This window comes from Neovison vison, chromosome 3, assembly GCF_020171115.1.
Source record: "Neovison vison isolate M4711 chromosome 3, ASM_NN_V1, whole genome shotgun sequence".
NCBI lineage: Eukaryota > Metazoa > Chordata > Mammalia > Carnivora > Mustelidae > Neogale > Neogale vison.
In genome coordinates this window covers 67279926-67305759 of record NC_058093.1, presented here as the reverse complement: position 1 = coordinate 67305759, position 25834 = coordinate 67279926, and the positions used below count along the sequence as shown (strand labels likewise).

The window sequence follows — 25834 nt, the reverse complement described above, 5'->3', positions numbered from 1 at the left end:
CTGAAGTATGAAAATGTGCTCAATATCATTATTAATCAGAGATATGTAAGCTAGAAATCAACAGTGAAATTCTAATATATATTCATTGGAGTGTCCGTATGAGGACTGAAAATAACAAGAATCGGGGAGAATACAGAATAATAGAAGCTCTTTTATGTCATGGGTGTGACTGTGAATTGGTAAAATCACTTAGGAAAACAGTTTGGTATTACCTACTGAAGTGCAGATATGGGTACCTTAGAATTCTGCCATCTTAATCCTAGGTACACAGCCAATATATATGCATGCAAACAGACACCAAGAGACATACAACAATAATAGTAGCAATGTCCAGAATAACCCCAAATTGGAAATAATTCATATTTGTCTATCAAAAGCAGAATGGCTAAGTCAGTTCCTCCATATTCATATACTGGAATGCTACATAGTTTTGAAAATAAATGAGCTACATTTATATCCCACAACATAGATGAATCTCACAAATATAACACCAAATAAAAGAAACAAAACCCAAAAGATTATATACTACGTGATTCCATTTATATAAAGCTCCTAGAACCTAACATAAGAAGCCAAATTTAACTATAGTGTTTAGGGATGTGTGTAAATGGCAAAATTATAAAGAAAACCAAGGAAGTATTTATACCTGAGTCATGAGAATGCTTGCCTTTGGAGAGGTGGGTGATTGGGAATGGATAAAGGGAGACTTCTAGTATGCTGACAATATTCTAATGGACCCACAGATAGTTTATATAGATACTTTCTAATAATCTTCAGCCTGTAGGAGTGGTTACACAGATAACTTGACTGGAGGGGCAGTTATGTAGATACCGATTTTCTGATAACTTATTGAGTTGAGTCTTCTGATTTGTGCCTTTTTCTGTATTTGCATGACATTTAAAAATAAAGAAAGTTAAAGTGGATGGAGGCATGTCTGCAGATGTACCAAAATGGAAGAAAGATCAGCAGCTCACAACATGAACACCAATGGTTTTGCAATGAAGCTTTTAAAAACTGTGGTATTCCCGGGATGATTTCTGTTTCGTCCAGGGTCAGTTATTTTGTCTTGACAGCATTTTTCACCTTGTTGGTTTTCTTCATGTCAGGTATTCTTGCAGAGATACTATCTAAAGTCAATGACATACAAAAATAGGTGTTTAATTATATAATTTAAAGTTTAAAAGGTAATCAACAAAAATTTAAGCATCAAATTATAAGCACTGGAAGAAGTAAGGGCAGGGAGAATTGAAATAAATGCACACCTTTCACAGAGGGGGAGAGTAAATATTATTGAAAATGATAAACCAAGAAGATGGAAGTAAATTATTCACAGATGTGATGGAAACCATTCAAAGAATTAGAATTAGAAATAATAAGACATGGTTGTTTCAGTGGGGAGGGACTAAAGTAGGGACAGGGAGAAGAAGATTTCCATTATAAAACCTCTGGACTCTTTGATTTTTGTTTTGTTTTTGCCATATGCATATTACCTTAATAAACTCATAGGACATTTCTGAGATTCCAAGTTGCATCATTCTCATATACTTGATCTAAGAACTGCTTCTTGAGTTCGTGGCATTATGACTAGTCAAGAGTAACATCTACAATCTGTTGATGGTGTAGCTGGTAGTGAACCCCATTTCTAAAGTACTATTAGGAGTAAGAGCTGTGGCAAAGACTATTTATTGCAGACCTTCTAAATTATGATTTTATAATTATTTGTTTCCTTTTAATTTATTTATGGAAATATTTAATTAGAAACAAGGCAGATAACTATTATATTGTACACAGACAAATGGGAAGTTAGGAACACTTTTACTCAACAGTTTGAAAAACAGCTAATATTAGCAAATCAAAAGTAGACAAGTCAGTGATAAAAGTAAAACTTCCAAAACAAGGAATATCACCTCATACCAGTCATAATGGTGTGATAAGAAATAGCAAGAGTTGGCAAGGATGTGGAGCAAACGGAACCCTTGTGCACTGTTGCTAAGCATATAAATTGGTGCAAACACTGTGGAAAGAAGTAGGGAGGTTCCTCAAAAAATTGAAAATAAAAATATCCTAAGATCCAGTAATTCCACTACTGGGTATTTACTCAAAGAAAATGAAAACACCAATTCAAAAATATCTATGCAACCGTATGTCTATTGCAGCATTATTTATAATAGCCAGGCTATGGAAGCAACCTCTAAATCCACTGATAGATGAACGGGTAAAGAAGAAGTACTGTGTGTATGTATGTGTGTGTGTATTTTTTATATATATATATATATAATGGAATATTACTCACCCATAAAAAAGAATGGGATCTTGGCATTTTGTGACAACATGGATGGACCTACAGGGGTATTATGCTATGTAAAGTAAGTCAGAGAAATACAGATATTGTATAATTTCATTTACATATGGAATCTAAGAAACAAATAGATGAACAAATGGACAAACAAACATAAAAACAAAAACCAGAAACAGACTAAAAAATATAGGGAAAAAACGGTAGTTGCCAGAGGGGAGGGGGTGGCAGGATGGGTGAAATAGGTAAAGAGGATTAGGAGATAACAAACCTCTAGATTGATTGATAGGTTGGCTGGTTGATTGATTGATGGAGGAGAGGAGAGAGAGAGGGAGAGAATTTTAAGCAGACTCCACGCCCAGTGTCTCACCACCCTGAGATTGTAACCTGAGCCAAAATCAAGGGTCAGACGCTGAACTGACTGAGCTGCCTGGGGGTGGGGGGGCAGACTTCCTGTTTTAAATACTAAGTCACAGAGATGAAAAGCGAAGTACAGGGAATACTGTCAAATATGTGGTATGGTGAGAGATGGGAACTACACTTAGAGTGGTGAGCACTGCATGAGGCACAGAACTGTCGAATCACTATGTTGTACACCTATGCTATACTCCAAAACAAAAATACTTACCTTAAGATAATGCTAAAAAGCTACAGAGACTACATATTTTTTAAACAATGAAGTTCATTTATGTTTCTTCTGCTGTACTCGTATACCTTAATAAACATTACCTTTGGGGTGAATATGTGAGGAAAAAAATCAAGGCTCACTTTTTTAGAAAGTAAAGTTTAACTATTGGATAATTGGATTCTCCTATTTCTTTTTCTTTAAAAGTATAATTTCTGAGATCTTTAGATGCCTCGTTTCAGTATTTTATCTTTGTAAAATGTGTATTAAAATTGTCCCCTCTGTAACTCTGGTAACAATTTTTTCTATTTTTTCCACTTATTTTTCCCCCCAAATCTGGGTACTCCCACATGTATGATCTGCCAAATATTTTAAAGCAAAAAAAAAAAAAAAAAAAAAAAGAAAGAAAGAAAAAGAAAAAAGAAAAAAACATCTGAGAACATCTGTTCTAGAGAAAAGGTCTTGTAGGTGTTTTTGTTTTTATTTTCGTTTTTACATCATAGAGCAATCTCACACATTGTTTTGCATGGAGTAGTTGTTCAAGAGATGTTTGTTTTATTGAATCATATTGAGTATTATAATATATGGTATAACATTACTATAATAGGACTAGCCCAACCTGGAGTGAAAAATCAGAGCTTACAGTGTAAGAAAAGTGATTAATCATGAGGAACGCACAATTGACAGCTACTTTCCTGTCACATATGTAACTAAGTGAAGTCTCACCATTCATGTAAGGCCACTTACTAGATGTCCATTCTGTGCCAGGCACTGTCCTAGGCTCTGCCCACAAAGACAGGCACAAGATAAGATCCTTTCCCGAAAATCACCCACAGCCTCATGGACACCACTGACCGGAGAATGGGAATTTACTAAACCATGTGACATAGACTATGACAGGTCCAAATTTTCTTTCCCTCTAACTCCTTTGTTTTTACTGCGAAGATGATGGAAGTAAAGAGTCAAGTCTTTATCAGCATAATAACTAGCAGGAGAGGGGTTCATCAGCCTTAGATAAAGATTAGGCCTCTCCCCCTAAACACAAAAAATTATCCTGGCCTAGGAGACCTTGAGTGGGGACACTCTCCAGTGGAATTCTGACTCTGGAGAGAGGCCTGAAGCATCTCTCGGAGGAGGTAGGGAATGCAGGGGAGAAGTGAGGTGAAAGGGAGGCCTGGATTTTCACAGGGGCAGATTTTGCATGGACTGATGTGGCAGGAAAAATGAATATCATCAGCATTCATGATTGGCTTATTATCCTCTTAGATGCTGAGGGCACGAATGATGCTTATTGCTATAGTCTAGAAGGATGTTCAGGGCCCCACAGGTACCCATGAGATGAGAAAGGGAAAAACTGCCCAGTTCAGGTTGCACTGCAGATGTGGGGAGGGCAGTGGAGATTTGAGAAAATGGTTAGGAATCTGAAAATTATTTGGCAAGGCTCAGACCCAGACTATGTGTCCAAAGAAGCTGGCCCCATCACACCTCTTTCTTATTAAATGATAGTCAGTCAATTACCATGATTGTTCTTACCCTGAACAGACTGGGGTGGGGGCAGAAAGTACACCTCAGAGCTGAGCAAAAGATGCTCCTTTTGAGGGTGAGGAAGAAAGGAAAGGGCAGGATGGGTTATCTTCCTCAGGAACAGAGTCCACAGGTGACAAAGATTTGTAATATTCGTCTTCTCCATCAAGCACTTTGATTTGGCTGCAACAAAGAAAAGAGTTTTCAGCAGAAAAAAAGGACAAAGGGTACAGTCATCACTGCAGCAGCTGAAGTTGCATATGAGAACAGGATTGGGTTCCCCCAGTGGGAAGGAAGGACAGCTTAGGGTAGGTAGTTCAGGCTCTCCCAAAACACAGGAACTGAGGTCTGATCCAAAGCATTTCACCTCAGGGTCACAGGCCGATAATGGGCCCAATTTAGTGGGGTTTGGAAGTTGTGATCAAATTACAGTTTGTCTGCCTGAATTGACTTGTCTGTCCCTGTTTGGTTCCCTCTAGAAGAGAAAGTTCCCTCCTGTCCTTCTCCAGTTCTCAAACTGGTACCACTTACCTATGTATGTCCCTATATTCTCTATCGGGATACTAACAAACCAGATGAGTCCTCTAAGCACTGGGGGAGATTTCCCTTTGTGTACCCTTAAGGTCCACGGGTAGGGTGATGTGGGAAGCAGCATATTTGCATTGCATGGAATGCTCTTATTTGTGGGAGAGTCTTATACAGTCTGCTACATCTGCAATTATGAGGGAAACCACAATTTCCTGGGATAATTGTGAAAAATAACATTTGCCTTTAGGTGACAATTTCAGCCTTTTCGGACAGAATAGATTCAAGTTTTATAAAGCTGCTACTGTGAAAAGTAGTTTCCAATGTCAATAATAGGGGTGATATCCCCATTTGCATATTTTTAGAAGCTTCTCTGGAAAGTTTTGCATTTTCTGTAATATCACAAAGGACCCCTTCTGTTTACAGTTGCTTAGAACTAAGAAGACAGATATTTACCCAAGTTTTCTTGGCTTCCTCTTGCTCCCTTGATATTCTAGAGTTCCCTGTGGAGAGGGCCAAGAACACACAGTCAAAGCAAAGCAGCAAGTCGTTAATTTTTAATTCAAAGTGATTTTGTGTTGAATGCAAGCAGATGCTGATAATATCAGAAGTCACAGCATAATTTTTTTGATCAAAGGGCTCAAGTGAGCCTGATGAAGCATGCATCTTGCTCGTCTTTGATAAACCACATCAATTATTCACCGTGAAGGCAGACATCCTGACATGAAAGCAACAGATAAAGAGCCTAAGCACATGTTCAAGAAGAGAGCATAAGAGAGTGGGGGTGGGGCTGGAGGGGCTGGAACAGGTATTAATAACAGAATTATTAACTGGAAACAAAGCCAGTGAAACAGCTTTATGACCACTTTGAACTCACATTTAACTGGTTATAGTACATGGTGTCCTCAGGGCTACTCAACATTTTGGGCTGCTGACATCTTCGGCGAGGTGTTCGCTGCTTCTGTATAAGACCGTTTTCTGAAACTGCAGCAAGACAGCAAAACTTCACTGTAAACCATCCAAGGTGTTGGGAAAATCAGGTAAAAAAGTGCTCTTCACGTAGATGCACTTAGTGGAAACCGTGTCCCGTTTTAATGGGTATGTTGGAGTTCTGCTAATATTGGCAGAAATGTCATGCTAAGACACATATGCACACACAGGAACTGCTAAGGCTAAACAAGGACCACTATAACTTTGCCTTCGTTGCTCTTATCCAAATCAGCCGTCAAGAGTGACAGAAAGCAAACTGGGTTCGTCCATGTTGGTGAAGCAGAGGTTGGTGGTCAGCCTTTGTAGAGTGTGGAGTGGTAGCTTAGTGCGATAACTCAGGACAACGAAAGCAATCTGGGATAGTTTGTACCACATCCTACATTGAGGGTTCAAAGACATCTGGAGCACACACACTCCTGGGTAGATGAGAAGCAAACCTTTCAGTGGGATACATTTTGGAGGGAAAATGGCTTGAACCAGTATTTACTGAAATGCTTTGAACAGTACCATTGATCCATGCAATCTCTGGAAATACAGTGGAAAGGAGAATGGGAAAAGAAAATTGCATGGCTTCATAGAGAAGTCTCTCTGTGTTAGCCCTGATTTCAAAACCCTGGACCAAGAGTGAACTGGAGATTAAGAACTAAGTGTCCAGGGGCACCTTGGTGGCTCAGTGGGTTAAGCCTCTGCCTTTTGGCTTGGGTCATGATCTCAGGGTCCTGGGATCGAGCCCCACATCTCTGCTGAGCAGAGAGCCTGCTTCCCCCTCTCTCTCTGCCTGCCTCTCTGCCTACTTGTGATCTCTCTCTCTCTGTCAGATAAATGAATAAAATCTTTAAAAAAAAAAAAAAGCAAACCACGTGTCCAATGAAGTCATGATTTATTTCCTTTCCAAGCAGATGATTTTCATGGAATCTGCTGTCCTTTTCACACTATATCTGAATCAGGATTTAGCAACTCTAACTTCTTGCCAACATACGCGCACGCGCGTGCACACACACACCCCAGACCTGCCACAGGATATTGTTCACAAATGTCACAGTCTAGAGAAGAGATATAACTTTCTTCTACCAAGTGTATATCATATTCATAAAGTGGAGTTGGAGATTTGTACTTGGAACTATAGCTTGACTTCACTAGAGGTTCCTACTATTTAGGGAAATTCTGGGGGAATTTTCTAAGTGAAGAATGACTCAGCAAGGGGCATTATGAAGAGCAAATCAGCAGTTTCCTAAGTATGAAGTTTTGCATTTGCACTTTTCTCGAACAGGAACATATCTATCTTGAACAAGGCGATTAGAACCATACAGGACTTTAGCAACCATTTATTCTAAACACGCATTCTTTTTTTTTTTTTTTTTTTTTAAAGAAAACTGAGGCCCACAAATGTTGAATGACTCATTCCAGATGAAGTGTTATAATGAGGACACAACCCTAGATTCTTATCTCCTGTTCTGGAAGTGTTCTTTTTAAAACTACAGCATATTGTTTTTCTTAACAAGAAACGTTTTTTGTAAGCTAAGGTGTAAGTAAAAGCAAGCTCCGTGAAAACATATTATTTAGCATAGCCCAATGACGCATTGCTTGCAGAGGGCTCCAGTAGCCTTTAAAGGTATCCCTGTCCACAGCTTCAGGAAGTCTGTGCAGAGGGCCGGACTCCAGCTCTCATGCTGCCGTTGTCCTCAGAGGAGAAGGAATCCAGGATGGAAATCGGTTCTTTCTGATAGTTCCAACATACCTACCTCCTGCTTGCTTTGTGAAGTCCATAAACTGTGATATGGTAGGACACAAAGTCCCTGGTGTCACCTCCTCTGATTTATAGATTAATGAAGAGAAGTGCCTGGAGGTAAGGTTGCTGGGGTGAACACACACTGGAGATCTGACATCTATTTTCCCTTAGACTTCCTAATATTATGGGAATTCCAACCTTGGAAACTCAAAAGGCTGATCTTAATAGTTTCTGAGTTCAGCTGGAGTTCAGCCCAGTTCAGCTGGACTTCATGTAGTGTTTACATTTGATCAGAAGCTTTTATTTATGTTCTCAATTGGGTATGCTTGATATAAGATGTGGTTTTCAACTTCTGCTCTCGATGAATCTGCTGTTCCATGGGTGGGTGTTTTTTTCATATTCTTAGAAGGAATTAAGTTATTGGGTAGAACCTTTTCAATTTTAACATTTCTCCCACAAATTAAAAAAAAAAAAACAAAAACCAAAAAACAACAGTTGGTTTCTGATGGCATCTATACTATACTACAATCTAATGTAAGTTAATGTCTGATTTAGCATCAAGTTTTAATTTTCATTATTGTAGCTTAAATATCTCCATGTTTCATGATGTTTTACAGAATGCCATAACTTCAAAGCATTTTTCCATTGGAAGAAATATGAGTACCACTGATATGTGATCAATAATAAGCAACCAAATAAATATTTAGGAAATGAATCATTATTTAATAAATGCTGTTGGAACAATTTCATAGTAAGATGCAAAAAGTATGACTTGAATATAGACCTTATAAAATTTATCCTGTATGTAATATAAATATATAAATTTTATAATTTATAAAATTATAAATATTTTTTATTGTGGGGGAAAAAAGGAAAATAAGACAAGGTCCCTATCTTCAGTCTAGTAGAGGGCACGGGGTCTTAAGAGGTTGAGTGACTTGTCATAAGTTAGTGCTGCTGGACTCCAGTTAGTTTTAAAAAATTCTAAATTGTTTACTTTTCTCAATATGCTTTTTGATTCTCACGGGCCACAATAAATTCCAGATGTGTTATATAGTTAAACATTTTAAATATTCCTATAAAAACCTTAAAGGGAATGAAATGGATTATCTTAACTATGGAAGAAGATATTAATGACAATGATGGGCCCAATTATAATATAAACAAGAAAGTAAAATATTCTATATGATGGATAGTAACAAAACTAAGATGAAAGGAAGTACATTAGAAAGATTATAAACAAATTTAAAAATATATACACACAGAAGTCTACCAACCATAATGTGGAGAGGCTGAGGCAAGAGAAATATGGAGACACATTCATACATATTGAAATACAATTAAATGGAATGAGATACTGAAATTGTTTAGCCATCTTGACAAACAGCTTCAACTAAAACAACTACTACTGCTTTTCTATTAATTAGGATAAATTAAAGATCCAAAGACAATGTGGGAGTGGCCCCACATACACAGATGAGCCCATAAGCTCCACCTTGCCTGAGAGAATAAATAACAACTTGACAACAAATAACACAAGCTAAGCAACTTGTTCCAAGAAACATGTCCCAGTGAAGGAGACCAGATGGAGAGAAAAAGAATTTATATGAAGATGGATTATGATAACACTTTTGTAGTGGAAAAAAGCTAGAAACATGACAAATATTTAATAATTGGGGAGAAGATAACTCTGGGATATGAACATGATATTCCCATGTTCCCACGAAGGCATCAACAAAGATCAATTAAGGTATGCTGTTGAAAGATGAAAATTCAAAATTCAGAAAAAGAAGAAAAAGACAAAACAGCATATATCACATTGATAAAATCTAAATAGGTGTGCACATTGAGGAGTTTATCATGAATTTTTTCCTTTAAAAATTAAAAGAAAAAAATTAAAATAAATCAATGAGGCATGTAGGACAAAATTATTCTTTCTTTCTGTAGATGAAGAAAGCATAGCTAAGAAAGTTAAATCTCAAAGAGGCAGAGCAGAAGCTGGAACTCCTGTCTTTTGGCTTCCAAGGCAAAAGTTTGCTTCTAAGAGGTATGAAACAATAGGGTATGTGGCAATTTACCTAGTTCATTTGACTTGTTTATGTAGATAAATGGGTAATTCAAGTTTGAAGATAAACATTAATATATGAGTCATTTGAAGACAATGATGTTCATAATCTGAGAGTGGCCTATTTCTGTCTAGCTCACACAAACGTGTGTAAGCCAAGCCAATGTTCCAGTTTGTAATCCTCTGGGGGTTACCTCCTCTTAACAGTTTTTGAAAGTATATTATGTCATGGATACCATTTGACACACGTCTTTTCCCCTTTCAAGAATCCCTGCACCTTCTTTTCCCCTTGCGTCTTCTGATTTCATATTTGAGACCTGAGCACATCTTTCTCCTAGGAGTTTTGTCCCAGAACCTTATAATAAACTGCAGATAAATTCATTGCAAAATGGAAGACATGTAAATGGCATCTCAGTCAGGAGCACGGGGTCAGGCATACTTCTGGATCCCCAACCCCAAATCATCACACTGTGTTTGCACAACGGGCTAAGCCCTTGGTGAGAGACAAACAGCTGAATTCAGTTGCCGGCTTCGTTGCAAAACTTCAAACAGCTGATTTGGAAATTTCATATTTCAATTCTCTTTATTGAACATGCAGGTATCCCCACACTAGAGTTGCCAGATCAAATACAGAACACCCAATTAAATCTGAATTTCAGATAAACATCCAATACTTTTTTTTTAATCTAATAAAACCCTGTGCAATACTCAGGACATACTTGTATTAAAAAGTGATCAGTTGTTCATTTGAAATTCAAATCTAGCTGGGTGTTCTGTATTTTTTTGTTGTTGTTAAATCGTGCAGCCCTGATTCCAGCACCATTTCAAGTCACAAATAAGGCCTTTTGTTTCCTCAGAGGGTCTCAGAGATGAAGAAGGAAACTATTTCCTCACTCTGACCTGCTGAGTTACAGGTATTTTGGCTACAAATGCTCTTCCTCCAGACTGTCCCCTAACAGTTTGTCTCCTAGGGTTTCACTTTTTTTTTTTTAAGATTTTATTTATTTATTTGACAGACAGAGATTACAAATAGAGAGGCAGGCAGAGAGAGGAAGGGAAGCAGGCTCCATGCTGAGCAGAGAGCCCGATGTGGGGCTCAATCCCAGGATGCTGGGATCATGACCTGAGTCGAAGCCAGAGGCTTTAACCCACTGAGCCACCCAGGCGCCCTGAGTTTCACTTTTTTTTTTTTTAAAATATTTTATTTATTTATTTGACAGAGAGAAATTACAAGTAGATGGAGAGGCAGGCAGAGAGAGAGAGAGGGAAGCAGGCTCCCTGCTGAGCAGAGAGCCCGATGCGGGACTCGATCCCAGGACCCTGAGATCATGACCTGAGCCGAAGGTAGCGGCTTAACCCACTGAGCCACCCAGGTGCCCTGAGTTTCACTTTTTATCACCCATTACAGATGGTTCATTTGATCTATTTCCTAACAGGATTGTAATGAGGGAAGGAACACGACAAGGGAGGGCAGGATGGGGCATACAGTCCAAATATTCCCCTTCTTAGTGGGACAGCATGGATTCTGGGCCCCTGAGGAATGGACAGGCAGTGGGCAGTGGGAGAACCATAGCCCCGTACACCCTCCTTGTGGGCCCTCCTCAGGCAGGAATATGTTTTGGGCGGTAAGACTGCTGATCTGATTGCCATTTGTGGATGAGGCATTCCCAGAGTTACTTGCCAAGTAAAACATACCCATGAAGCAAACAGTGTTCAGTGTTCTAGATTTACAGATGGCAAATCCCATATGGGGTTACTAGATATATCCCTGGGGCACAAAACAGAATTAGAGTTATGCAATTAACTTACAGAGCTCTGTCAAGTCCGTGCATAAAGGGGGTACATCATTTCTATGACCAAAATCCTCAGGGCGGACGGGGGTGACAGCAGCCTAGCTGTCAGCTGGATAATCTGTCTCCTCCATGATTGCTGACCATGCTGTATGGTACTCCAATGGACACTTAATGAAATAGCCTCCAATGATTTGACTTGTCTTTTCTGGCCCTATGTCTCTTCCACTTACCATTTCATTTTTATGGATCAAGTCTTGTTTTACAAAGTAGCTTTTCCTTCATTTCTTCTCATTTTTGGGAAGGATGACAAACCCCAAAGAGATGACAGAGGCATAGGGAGATCAAGAGATCATACAGCAAGTTAGAAGCAAAGGAGAATTTGGGGTTCCAAATGTCCCAAAGATCATTTTCTTTACGTTATACCAGTAGAAATACTGGTACCCAAGTCAGGACCTAGGCACTGATGTACCCCCCCCCCCAAAAAAATCTCCTTGGATTGTTCTAATGTACAGCCCATATTAAATCTTTCCTTACGGATAAGAGCCACATCGGCAGAGTCTGCGATAATCTGCACTACCTTAAAAATGCTGTCTATGGAAGAAGCTTCTCAATGTGTTGTAAACGACTTGCTCCTGATATACCCTGAGGTGCAGGCTGTTTTGGGGATGCCCAGAGCCCTGACAGGGAACAGGAAGGAAGATATTATGCCCTGGGAGTTCAGATTTTCCAATTTAAGTCATGGCATGGAGGATGATAAATCTCTGTGGTTTGGTCCCTTCCTTTTATAGCTAAGGAGTCTAAGTCCGGGGAGCACGGGCCTCTCTCTGGTCTCCCTTCAGAGCCAGGGCTAGCTCAGGTCTTTTGATTCAAAAATCTCAAAGCCCAGGCCGTGGCCTTTACTATGATGCTTGTTCTTTTACAGAGACATTCTTAGAAGTTTTTACCTCGCCCTGTCTAACTTCAGGAGGGACTAAGGAATTCAGTGTGCTTTTGTAAAACACACACACAACCAGAAAGAGAGATTTTCTCCTGGGGTGCATGTAATTCAGATCTTCCTTTCGAAGATGAAAGGAAAGCTACAAATTTTCCCAGTTGCCGTGTTATGTCATGAGCAATCTTCCTCAAAATTGCAAAATTGCTACAAAGAAAACATCCCTGAGTTAAATTAGTGCCTGTGGAAGATGGTGGAGTTATAAACTGTCTACATGGAATTTTCTCCTTACTAGTTAGGGAAGTGGTAATAACTTCCCCTAAAACTATTTCATAGCTCAGGGCTTGGTACACACTTAACAAATAATGAATGAATGCACAGTGACCGTTCACTATTCTTGTTAAGATCTGTTCCATCTATGTGGCTCACTCTTTGGTTCTGTCAGTCAGGATATTACTGCCAGGGCTTCCAATAGAAAAAGGGCCTCTCCTATCCTTGGACCCCTCTGGGGAAACTAGCCTACCAAGGGTGGAGATGAAGTCAGCCTCTTAAAAACAAAGTTGATTGTCACTGTTGTGTTTTTTTTCTTAATATCCTTTCAAGATTTTTCTAGGAGTATGTATTCATTTTTCTTCTTTTCTCCCCCCCCCCCTTATAAAGAATTAGTTTATTTATTTGGGGGAGAGAGAGAGCACACATTAGTAGGGGGGAGGGAGGGGGGAGGGGCAGAAACAGAGGGAGAAGCAGGCTCTGTGCTGAGCAGGGAGTCCAAGGCAGGGCTCAATCCCAGGACCCTGAGACCATGACTAAGCCAAAAGCAGACATTTAACCCACTGAGCCATCCAGGTGTCCCTGCGTTCACTTTTCTTAACAACAAAAAATTTACTTGTTATTGCTTTCCCCTCTACTTAACAATTAAGTTATATTTTCCATGGTATTAACCTACTTGAAAAATAGTGTATTTCTTTGAGAGTTACATTTTTTTTTAAAAGATCTGATTTTTTAAGGAATCTCTACACGCCAACATGGGGCTCAAACTTACAATCCTGAGATCAAGAGTTGAATGCTCTACCAACGAAGCCAGCCAGGCGTCCGTAGAGCCACATTTTTAAAGTAATAAATGAACATGATGTTCAAATAAATTAAGCACAAGAGTCCATCTTTCTTCTCCCCTCTGTGATTCCATCCCCCCAAACAGTAGTAAATCCTGGAACAAGTTACTTTTCTTCCAGATTGGTCTCAATGGAATCATTTCAAATGGTTGTATGGTATTTCATTTAATGGATGATTCATGATTAACCAAAATAATCTCCTATATTCAGCATGAAAGTTGTTTCCAGTGTTTTTCTCTAAGTAGTGCTTTGAGAAACATCTCATAATTTGATCTTTGATAATAATCCACATTAGTTTCTTCAGATAAATTCCTAGAGGTTGAACAATTGGCTAAAAATTATACATATTTTTAAAAGTCATGATTTATCCCAATTGCCATCCAGAAAGTAGGTAGCAAATATCCTTCTACCATCTGAACCTGAGATTTATCCATTTCTGAAGGCCCTCACCAGCATGGGACGGCATCCTTAAGATAAAATCTGATAACTGAATAGGTGAAAAATGGCACCTCATTTGTGTTTTGATTTTCATTTCATTGATTACTTGAGAGGACAGGGTCTGTTTTTCCCCCCTCCCTGGTTATTAGTCATTTGTGTTTCAGGATTGCTTGTGAGCTGAAAGCAGCAGCTGAGTTTCCGGCTGGACCTACCCTGGATGGAATGAGCTTTGCCTGCCTGTTGCCATGGGATGATAGAAGAGACTTCCCACTGGCTACCAGGTGTGGAGACGCCCCTTTTGAAAATGAGCATGTTGTTGGAAAGCATATCTCAACCTTCTGACATCATCCACCACTTAAACATTTTTTGCTATATTCAAGACACCTATACTATTCTTCATGTAATATTTTAAAAATCAACTACATTTTTTTTTTACTTAAACACATTAAAAAAAAATGAATCCTTATTCACTGCTGTGCTAAGTGGAAAGCCAGTGCCATCTGCCATAAACAGAAGTAAATCATGAAGTAAATACAATGAAAACAAAAACAGTACTATCACACCTGAACTAGATTCTATTTCCCACAGAACGTTCTGGGCTTCTTTAAAAGGTTTGTTAAAAGGAGAGGTAAGTGTGAGAGGACTTTAAAACCTATTAATACAGTCACGATTTTCTCCTTAATATGAAGAATTTAAACCAGAACTGAAAAAGGAGTAACTTTCTTTTACACAATCAGTGTTATTTAAGGTCACATTCAGACACCATCTAAAATCAACTTGCAGACCACTAGAGGACCGTGTCTCACACTTTGAGAACTATCGGTGTTGTGAAAGAAAAAAAAACCCAGCAGGTTTAGAAAAACTGGAGTCTGAATTCCACCTCTAGCACTTACTAGAGGTCTGACTTGGTGAGGATGATCACCCAATTAAGGTTGTGGTGACGATGACAGATAACACACGAAAAGAGAAAACCTGGCACCCAAGGTAGAGGAGGTGCTCCTAAGGGGTTTGCCCAATTCTGGTTATATGGGGGGTGGTTCTCTACCCTGGCTGCATGTTAGAATCCTCTGAAGAACTTTTAAAAAGTACAGATGCCTTAGACTCACCCCTGGACATTAGTCAAGTTAGTCATTCAGTTAGTCAAAGGTAGAGCTCTGCTTTTAAACACAGCGCCACCCCTTCCCCCATCCCTTTCCAGAAGATTTTAACTTGTAGCCAGCTTTGGAAAAACTAAGGACTTAAACCTCTCCTAAAAGCTTAGATTGATTTCACAGATCAGCTAGCCATCATCTGTGGGGCGCCAGGGGTGGGAGGGGTGGTCGAGAAGTTTCAGTTGGGCAGGAGAAATTGTGGGGAAGGGACAGCAGCTCCCAGAGGACTACTAGCACTGTGAGGTATTCACTTTGTGCCGGAAGCCACGTCAGATGGCTTGAGCTTAAAGCTATGGACACTGGGAAAATCATTTTTCATATCCCAAGAGAAAAGTTTTGCCGACCACAGGAACATTATCTCTGGTGTCCAGAGGGTATGATGCTGCTCAGTGCTCTCTGGCAGCTTTTGGTGTGAATGAATGACAAAGCTGAAAAGCCATTTTGCCCTACTAAACTCTTTTTAAGTCAAACATAACGTAGGGCAAAAGCGCTGGAGTGTCGGGAGGGTTGAAACAAGTAAAAAATGCTTAGAAGGCACAAGCTTAGAATTGATAATATGGATTCAGCAATGCGTTGCTGTTGCTTTCTTTCTTTCTGCTTTACGTTGCCCAGTCAGTCTACTCAGAATGCTTGCATCATGTCCCATCTCTCTGCTTTTAGGAGTTTTTAAACTGCTTAATCTGAGCTCTCGCAATGTTCCCTTCCAGCCACGCGTCTTCCCATGGGGATGACTGACTTCATCTGTTACCGTTCCTGACAATGGCTATTCCCTAACTTTGGCCCTGTTGGGGGGTGGGGGCAGGAATTAAGGCCAAAATGGCCACCCAATCTCTGCCCAGTGAAAAGCAGCACTAATTCAGCTTTTTCAAAAATGTCAACGTGAAAAAAATCCAAGACCTGATCTGATGCTTAGCAGACCCACAATGCTAGGAAGCAGGCTGGGAGATGTCATTTCTGGAACTCCTAATGAGATGCAAATCACCTAGTGAACTACTAGGGAGCTGGGAAACAATGTCCTGGGTAAAAGCAGATAAAAATGGAACGAAAGAATGTCTTTGAAGATTGGAACGACATTTTAAATGCTTGAGGATATAGGACACCAGATAGTGCTGGTTTTAGTAAACTAATTGTGACTGGGTCTTTGATTCCTCATGGCAGGGGATCCTGGGGCATTCATCCCCAGCTCTGCCTTGCTTTCTAAGTTGGGACCTGGTTCTGCTTCTTGCTATTAGTGTGCAAAGGGCAGGTCAGCTGTAGTGAAGCCAACACTGGACTTGAGGTCAGAAGGCCTGCGCATAGTTCAATTTCTGGAACTCTCTGGTATGTGACCCAGGTGAACTGCTTACTTTTCTGGCTGCCATGTTTTATCTGTGAAACAAGGGGTTGAACCGATGGAATGATTTTTCGACAAAGGGTGGTAGTGCAGCCCCACTGCACATTTTCTTGCCTGGAGATTTGAGGCTGTTATCCCTGAAGTCATGCTCCTTCCCTGTGAGCGTCTGTGCATAGTGAGAGATGTACCTGATGAGAGTTAGTTGTGTGAAAGCAGGAAGAGAGAGAACCATCAGCCAAGAGACTCTTTAAGGTCCCTTCCAAATTTAAGATGTTATGGTTGCCAAATTCCAGCCACTCATTTTCAAAATGGACATAAATCCTATGGACCCTATTGGCCTTCTTGGAATTTAAAGAAGACCCATCAAACTGCAATCAGGCTTCAGGATGGAAAGTTCTTGGTAACTATACCAGAACGTCACTGTAATATGATTCAGTCACTTCATGGGCCATGCTGCACAAGGGGGTGCTCACCCAAACCCCTTTCTTGGTCATTTGGTTACTGATGGGCTAAAAGACCACACTTGAATCTCACCCACCCTTCCCAGCTGTGAGCAAAAACTGCAATGCACAGGTTAATGCCGTACAGCTGTACAAACACCCACCCAGGTTCACAAATTGTAAAATATTTTTACATACAGGGAGCAGTCATTAGTATGATGGACTTGGTTTGGGGGAGATTATATGCACAAATGATTCGGAACTCTGTATGTGTGTGTGTTGTGTGTATATGTGAAATTGTAAAGAATGTGAATAATAGACCAAATGAAACCACAGTTGTGATTTTTGTTTTCATTATACTAATGAGATGCAAAAGTGGAATGAATGCAGTATTAATGGTGAAAAATGAGATCACTCTGGTTCTTTCTGTTTTAATCTCCACAAGCCAATAAATAGGAAGTATCTGGGGGAAATAAAGTTAAAAAGAAAATAACTACATTTGGGTTATTGTCCTATTTTTGTGCAAGTTGGAAAAAATTTCCTTGGTACACTGTAAATTAAATTTTGTCCAACTATCTAGTACATCTTTAAGATTTATAAAAAATATTGAGACACAGAGGTTTCAGTTACCTGCTCCAATCAAGAGTTTAGACTCTAGTTCTTCCAGGTCATACAGAACTACTAAACTTCTTTGCCCTGTTTTCTTACAATCTGATATGAGCTTAATCCATAATGGAAACAATATACAGACTAAGAGCCTCTCATACCCTCCCTTTCCCTTTATTCTCATGGGAGGTTATCTTGTCATGAGGAGGTCATAAGAGATCTGAGTCTCTCCACAGGACTCAGGATCTCTCAACAAATTAACGTCATCAACCTTTTTTTCCCATTTAAATCGCGCTTCTCTGAGTCACTTCATCAGTATAGCTATAAGCCCATTCCAGCATGTCAAAAAAAAAAAAAAAAAAAGCCAAGCTTAACAAAGTAAAAACTTACAGTTGTTAGCAGCATATCTGAAAATGGATATCTCCTGCATTATACAGTGATTTAGGCCTTGAAAAGGAAATTAATTACCACTTTTACTCGGCTTCTGTGCAGTGACTCTGTATACTGACACACTGTGCTCTGACCACTCGATCTGACCAGGCTAAATGACAGGTTCAGTGCATTTAATTTTAAGTTTACAAACTAAAATATTTTAGGGAATCCGTATCAGCCGTTCTCCACTCTTGGACCCTAAAGGAAACACTCTTTCAGGGACTCCGGTATCTTGGCTTAGTCAAATAAAATATTAATGATCAGAAACCTGGTAGCATTTATCTGACAATAAAGAAAATCATATTAACAGGAGCTCTCCACTGGAGCGATCTTGGACATCCGTGATAGCGCCGGGAAACGCGCCACTACTTCTGAAAGAGCGGGAGGTCCAGGCTGACTTGGCACCTTCCCACTTCCAGCTCTCACTGCCTCTCACCCTGCATGAGATGGGGACCCAGCAGAGTGGGGTTAAATGGGTTGGGGAGCCAGTCCAGCTGGGGGTCATTAGCAATCAAGGACCAGCATTAAAAGGCAGCAGGAGACTAAGGGTCTCTGACAGGCTTGGCTCCACACACCATCTGGAAAGAAAGAGGCTGTAGAAGCTGGATTTAAAAAAAAAAAAAAAAAAAAAAAAAGGGAAGAAGAAGAAGAAGAAGAAGAGGAAGAAGAAGAAGAAGAACTTCATGGAGATCCCTTCTTGGAGATTCAAATATAAACAGTGATGTTATTTTCAAAGGGGGTCCTTCATTTTTGAGAGTTGGGCCAGGTAGCCACATTTCCAGGTCAATCTCTGGCGATAATGACAATTCACTCATGCCTGGGTTGGGACCAGCCCAGGAAACTCTGTCTAATGGTTGATAATGGCTAGTAATCAGAACATCCATGCTGGATAATGTGTGAAGCCTAAAGAATGGGGGGCAGGGCTCATACCAAATAACACATTTAGCTGTACTCTATACCCTATAGTATGATCTGTGATTAAGAGGAGAAAAGCAGAGAGCTTTACTTTGGATGTGCCCAAATTGATAATTTAAACTGTTAATTTTTCACACAATGAACTTTTTTTTTTTTAAAGATTTTGTTTTTATTTATTTGACAGACAGAGATCACAAGCAGGCAGGGAGGCAGGCAGAGAGAGAGGAGGAAGCAGAGAGCCCGATGCGGGGCTCGATCCCAGGACCCTGAGATCATGATCTGAGCCACAGGCAGAGGCTTTAACCCACTGAGCCACCCAGGTGCCCCAACACAATGAAAACTTAAAAACAAGCTGGGACTCACTTTCTTTTTTATTATTATTTTTTAAAAATATTATTTATTTATTTATTTGACAGAGAGAGATCACAAATAGGCAGAGAGGCAGGCAGAGAGAGAGAGGAGGAAGCAGGCTCCCTGCTGAGCAGGGAGCCTTCTGTGGGACTCGATCCCAGGACCCTGAGATCATGACCTGAGCCGAAGGCAGAGGCTTAACCCACTGAGCCACCCAGGCGCCCCTGGGACTCACTTTCTAAGGTCATTCTAAAATAATCTGTATAAAGAGGTGGCAGTCATAGATGTCACATAGGGCATATACATGATCATTAACTTTGACTGACATTATTAAGTTGCCTCTCTCTTTTTTGCCGTTTAGACTTTTGGATGTCCCTCCTCCTTAATTGTAAATACATAAGAAAGAAAATATGTTTAAAGTACGGAATTTTATTTCTTTTGATCATAGATTGTTACTTACAGAACAAAGAAAACTTACAATGTGATCCTTAAGATGTATTACAATACTAATTTAGAATGAGCTGTTATTCTCACAGTAAGAATCACTAATATAATATTATAGTTGAATTCAAGAGAGGAATTTGCATTCCAGCTCATTACTGTGTGGTTCTAACATTAATCTTCAGAATACCTTTAGTTCTGATTACAAAGCAGCCAGTGCAAGGAAAAGGACTCAGGCTTGTATCTGTTTTTAGATGGAGAATGTACTTTCCTGATATTGTTAAGAATGAATAGTAGTTAAAATTATCCTCATGAAGCTTTTGGAAAGGTTCTAGATGCCTGGGCTAGGGAAAAAGTAATGGGAACAATCTAGGACACCATACTATCTCAGATTTAGGGTCACGTGATGGGGGGGTGCAGATGACACTGGCTGCTGACTCAGGGAGTAGACATCATGTAGAGAAGAAATCAAGATGGTTATAGACCAGCAGAAATGTGCAGTTCTGAGCATCAAATCTCAATCATTTTTTGTCCTTAACTTTGGATAAATTTACATTCATTATTGGCCAGCCTATCAGAGATAGGGTTTTACTTAAAGCTCTAGTCACAAAGAACAGAGTTTAAAAAGAGACATACAGATCCCCAGAGGGAGAACACTGTGGTCCTAAGACATGAACAAATCCTGTTCTTAAGGTTCTGTAGTTGGGCTCATGCTAATTTTGACAGTTCTCCTGAAAGCTTTTAGTTTTTTTTAGGTATATAAAGGTGACAATGTGAACGTGAATTTTAAATCATGGAAACCCAGTACTGATTAGAGTTATGGGTCTCTAGGAATGGATATGAAGGGTTTCTTTTAAATAGGTAAAAGTACCCAGACTTGATGTCTACTGCCCAATCTCACACTAAAATTTCATAGAAGACTTGTACCTTGGTTTGGTATGGAAGATTGTTAGTACTAACTTACTCAAGTTCACTTATCTCTGAGAAGCAGAGAATAGAACCCAGGATTCAATTGACAACAAAGCCCACGCCCTTTTTGTTATGACCTATTGCTCCCCTACACTTCATTGGTGAGAGAGGGGGAATGGCAAGGGGATTGAAGAGAGTGGGGAAAGCTTGAAATAGATGCAGAATGGAATGGGAGTGAGTCCTGATCTGGGACTAGTATTTGGGGAGCATTATAGGTCCAGCCAGGATTGGAGATGATTATTTTGTGAAGGGCACAAAACTGCCCAGGTAGGATTTTCAGCAATAATTCTTAGGAGTACAAGTGTAATGCAGAGGAGGAAGGATTAATCTGGAGCTTGGATATTCCACATGGTGGATAGAAGGACCTAAAGTTTGTCAGAGTAACTGAATTCTAGTCTAGGTTGAAGGCAGGTAGAAGGCAAGCCAGCAGAGCTTGGAAGACAATGGAAGAACAGCTGAGACACGGGTGAGAGAGCTGGAAAGAGAGGCTGTGTTCCTATGGGGAGCAGCCCTTGATGGGTCAGGTCAATGTAGCCATTGGCCATTGAGGTAGATGCCTGGGTGGAAAAGAGATGAAGGTCACTGGTGTGAAAGGGTAGGAAGCAGTAAAGGTTAGGAGTTGGACAGATTGTATGGCTGTGAAAAAATCTCTCTAGTTGGTGGTGAGAATTGGGAATAGAGAAGATGATAAATTAAATACCCAAATGCTCACTGAATGTGAAGTGACCAGGATAAGATCAGCAAACAACAGGAACAGAGGGTGATCAAAGGAGATATAGATAGCAATGGCAAGTTAGCAGGATGTGAATTTTATCCCTGACCCCTCCCCCACCCCAAGGTCCTGCTGATGGGGCTCCACTCAAGATTTCATGGGAAATGGTGGCCAGTAGAAGCAGTAAGTCAGAGGAGAGGAAACCCAGAAAACAGTGGATAAGCAATGACACCACGGGGTGACTAGAGTGCCTTGAGTTTTGAGGAGTAGCCAGTGGTGACCAGCATTCAAGGCAGGCTGGAGAAAGTCAGCTTAAGGTCTCAAATGGAATAATCTTTGTTGGGAATTTCCATCAGTGCCAGCGCGAACTGGTAGTCATGGAAGCTAAGCGCCAGCAGGCTGAATGATTCAGGACTCTACACCACTGATTGGTGCAAGGTTATTTTCATGCTCCTGAAAGGCAAATCCTGAATATGGGAGAGAGATTAATAATGATTAATTTATTATTAGTAGGCCAGTTTGTGGGAGTTTGAAAAAAAATGGGGGTGAGGGCAGAAGAAAAAGAGAGGAGAAACACCAAAGTCCAGGTGGATGGAGAAAGGGGCTGGACAATGGCTCTCTCTTTCCCATTACCAGATTAATCTCTAGCCCCTGGTGTGAGGTGGGCCCCTGGTCCCAACTGCTCTGCGGGACCTTTTTTGTAAAGTGAGAAGGAAGACATCAGGGGCTCATGTCATGCTCTGCTAAGAAAGGGTTGTTGGTTGTCCTTAAGCATTATGGAATTGAACAAGACCTCTTGCTCATTTCATAAACACAGTGTCTTCTTTGTTAGCAGGGCCTGCCGCAAGCCTTGGCACAGTGGGATGAACCCAAATACCAATGGTCATGCTACATCAGAACCGTGACTCCCTGCTAACCCCTGGCACCGCTGGTGAGGGTAAACATGTCTTTTTCTCCCTGAAGGTGAAATCTGTCCCTTATTGCTTACTCAGTTTTATTCAGGGTCTATTCTGTGCCAGGCCCTGGGGATGGGGCAGTGAACAAAGATCTCTGCCCTCAAAGAACTCACCAGTTGGTAGGGGAGAAACATAATAAAGAATAAGCACAGGGGTGCCTGGGCAGGTCAGTGGTTTAATCCTCTGCCTTTGGATCAGGTCATGATCTCAGGTCCTGGGATCAAGCCCCGCATGGGGCTTTCTGCTCAGCGGGGAGCCTGCTTTCTGCTCTCTCTCTGTCTGCCTCTCTGCCTACTTGAGATCTCCCTCTCTGTGTCAAATAAATAAATAAAATCTTTAAAAATAAAAAAGAATAACCGTAATGAATTGTATGGTATATGCTAGAAAGTTATGAAGATTATTAACAAGAACAATAACAACAAGATAATAGGGCAGGGCACAATGACTAGCCCATTGTCCTTAAGGTCCTGAGCACTGGTGCTGCTGGGCTTCCTTCCCCAAGGTCTGATGACACCCCCACAAACCCTCAGATGCAAATACACACCACAGGTGACCCTTTCTCCACCAGGCTTCACCTGGCCAGTCATATGTTCCTCCTTGTAAAATTTTTGGTTCGTGGGGGGCTGGACCAAATCTGTGGACCAGGTGACAGAGAAGAGGATGCCTTGGCATCTGAGCTACCTGGTAGAAGTGGAGCTTTGTAGGGAAGGGGTGGCTCAGTACAGGCTCTCTTTCCTGTCCAAGTCTCCAGGGAAGGTTTCACCCAGGAACCCACTGCTGCTCCATGGGTGGGACTCAGTGTCCATGAGACCAGCCTGGGGATCCACTAGGTTGCTAAGGACATCGCGTTTTTCTGTTCTTCAGTGTCTCTTGAGCCAACGAGGAAATGAGATTCACAAAAATCAATTCATGAAATTTGAAATGTGTACATTTTGATGGCGGTCCACAGACGAAGCAAAGAAAATACATAAGCCCCTCACTGAAGCTACAGGGAAAGAGAATCTGACATTTCCTACAAACAAGGGAAGGTATACAGAAGTTAATCGTGCTATACCCAAGGTTACTGTTTCAAAGATTTATAAGATATTATTGCTGTTCTCTTTAGTGTGCCTTTTTCTATTTATTTTATTGGATGCAATAGTAGGAGGCTTTTGAATTCTGCCTCCTCCTACCCCATCCCTAGGAATGGAGCTGAGCCTCAGAGAGGAAATATGAACTACTCTTTTAAAATTCATTATTATTTTTTTTAAAGATTTTATTTATCCATTTATTTGACACAGAGAAAGGGAGAGAGAGAACAAGCAAGGGGAGCAACAGAGGTAAAGGGAGAAGCAGGCTCCCTTCTGAGCAAGGATCCCAATACAGGACTTTATCTCGGGAGATTTCAGGACCCCGGGATCATGACCTGAGCAGAAGGCAGACACTTAACCAACTGAGCCACCCAGGCATCCCTGAACTACTCCTGATTCCATTTCTAATCTGTAGTATTCTCATACGTTTCAACGTCCTCGACACTCCCATTTTGTGCAAATACAGTTCCGCTCCAATTAATGTTAGCCCCAGAGCTGGTTGTTGGAGATCCCATTTGGCTAAATGACTCTGGCCCTTCTCCTTAAAAAAAAAACAAAAACAAAAACAAATAAACAAACAAAAAAGCATAATCACTTAAGACATACCACTTGTTGATAGACGCTTCCCTGAAGTAAGATTTCTCAAATGTGGGTTAAATGTCTTTGTGGAGCTATGTAAGTAATTTTGAGGCAGAATGTCTCTAATCAGCCAAATTTCTGCTTCATAAGGACCTAGGTGGTGCCTCATCTCGTTGCCAACAGGGTCGACCTGCTAATTCTCTCCATTCCAGAACATGGTTGTTTGTAGTTCCGATGGATTTGCCATGCTGTTAGCTGGGGTTAATCTGCGATTCCTACATGAAGGTTAGGATGCTGCAAGCTAGGCTTATCCTCCTACTAGAAGGCAAATAGACTCTTCGATGCTTTCTGACCTCCCAGAGCTGCAATGGCTTGCTTTGGAGACTTCAGTCTCTTTCTTGTGATAACACATCTTTTTTTTTTTTTTTTTTTTAAGATTTTATTTATTTACTTGACAGAGAGCGATCACAAGTAGGCAGAGAGGCAGGCAGAGAGAGAGGAAGGGAAGCAGGCTCCCTGCTGAGCAGAGAGCCCAATGCGGGACTCGATTCCAGGACCCTGAGATCATGACCTGAGCCGAAGGCAGCGGCTTAACCTACTGAGCCACCCAGGCACCCGATAACACATCTTTGAAGAGTATATTTTCACCTCTGTGTCCTCGTACTGAGAATTAGATAAACTAGCTTCATAATATATAAATTGTTCAATAATTGGAGCAGGCATCTCACATCAAAATATGCAATTCATATTTTATCTAATACCCAAATGCAAAATTCTCAAGGGTGCTGAGTTATGAAATTATTCAAACACAGAAATTAGCATTTTAAAAAGTTCTCAGCTGATCGAAAAGTACTGTTCTCTGATACTTTTCCCCATGTGTAACTTAGCAAGTACTGGATATTTAGAGCCAACACAACCCATGAAGCAGAACAATACTTCAGGATGTAGCAGCAAGCAAAAAGAACATTATTTTATTTGACAGAGCTACCATAGCTGGAAGAAGAAATGTATATAGGTATCTCATTTCTATATTCAAGACCCCCAGAAGTTTCTGTTTAGAACTCAATGGAAAATTACTGACCACCTGATAGAGGGCAATAACTTTGCCAACAAAAGTCAGACTTGCTATAAGTTCCTAGAGATCTCTGCCTTGGTCTCCCTTCTGAGAATCAGCTACACTGAGGAACTGAGCATGATGAATATAATGGAAATAAAACTCTCCAGGCGGACATTGTTTTGCCCTCTGATTCGGTTCGAGAGCCTCCTCTTTACTGTGGGGACCATATTTGACGTATTTGCATGTGACTGATCCCCCCTCCTCTCCCTCTTCCCCAGGTTCAGGTTGAACCTGTAGCCCAGGCTTAGCCCAGCAGAGTTTTCCTTTCCCATCCACAGTGGTCCGTTCAGGGGGTGGGCACGCAAGCCAGGCAGGGCTAAAGTTCCTCTAAAAGACCTGAGATAGGGCACTGGAAGAGAGAGCGCCTTTGTCCTTCGGGATCTTGAGACAGGATCAGTGGTCATTTTACCAACATTGAAAAATGACAGCCCAAAAGGGATAAGCAGCACTGAGAAAGGGAGACGCAGGAGAGAGGGAGAGGCCTAAAGCCATTGTTTGAATCCCAATAAATTACATTTCGAACTAAGCTAGTTTGAGATGGGTTTCTGGTTCTCATATCTAAATGAGTCCTTCCATAGTTTTTACGAACACATAACTTACATAGTATTGCCCTTCTTGATAATCATTAGCTTTGACACTGCACTCCACAGTGAGGAGCACCCTAGGGTCCTTTCCCTTAGCCTCTTGGACAGCTCTAATGCATCACGGATTAGGTCATTAGGTCTTTTTGAGCC

At 40.7% G+C, this 25834-nt stretch overlaps 1 protein-coding gene across 1 annotated transcript in view; it reads right to left on the bottom strand.

Moving 5' to 3' along the window:
- Positions 1-535: 535 nt before the first annotated feature.
- Positions 536-25834, bottom strand: part of LOC122903514 (myosin-IIIb-like) — a 157978-nt gene continuing 132679 nt past the window's right edge. Inside the window, exons 8-11 of the mRNA XM_044244364.1 lie at positions 5848-5954; positions 5427-5473; positions 4455-4628; positions 536-1127 (exon numbers count right to left, since the gene is read on the bottom strand). Coding sequence (XP_044100299.1) covers positions 4490-4628; positions 5427-5473; positions 5848-5954 — 293 coding nt within the window. The 3' untranslated portion in view covers positions 536-1127; positions 4455-4489. The remainder of the gene's footprint in view (positions 1128-4454; positions 4629-5426; positions 5474-5847; positions 5955-25834) is intronic.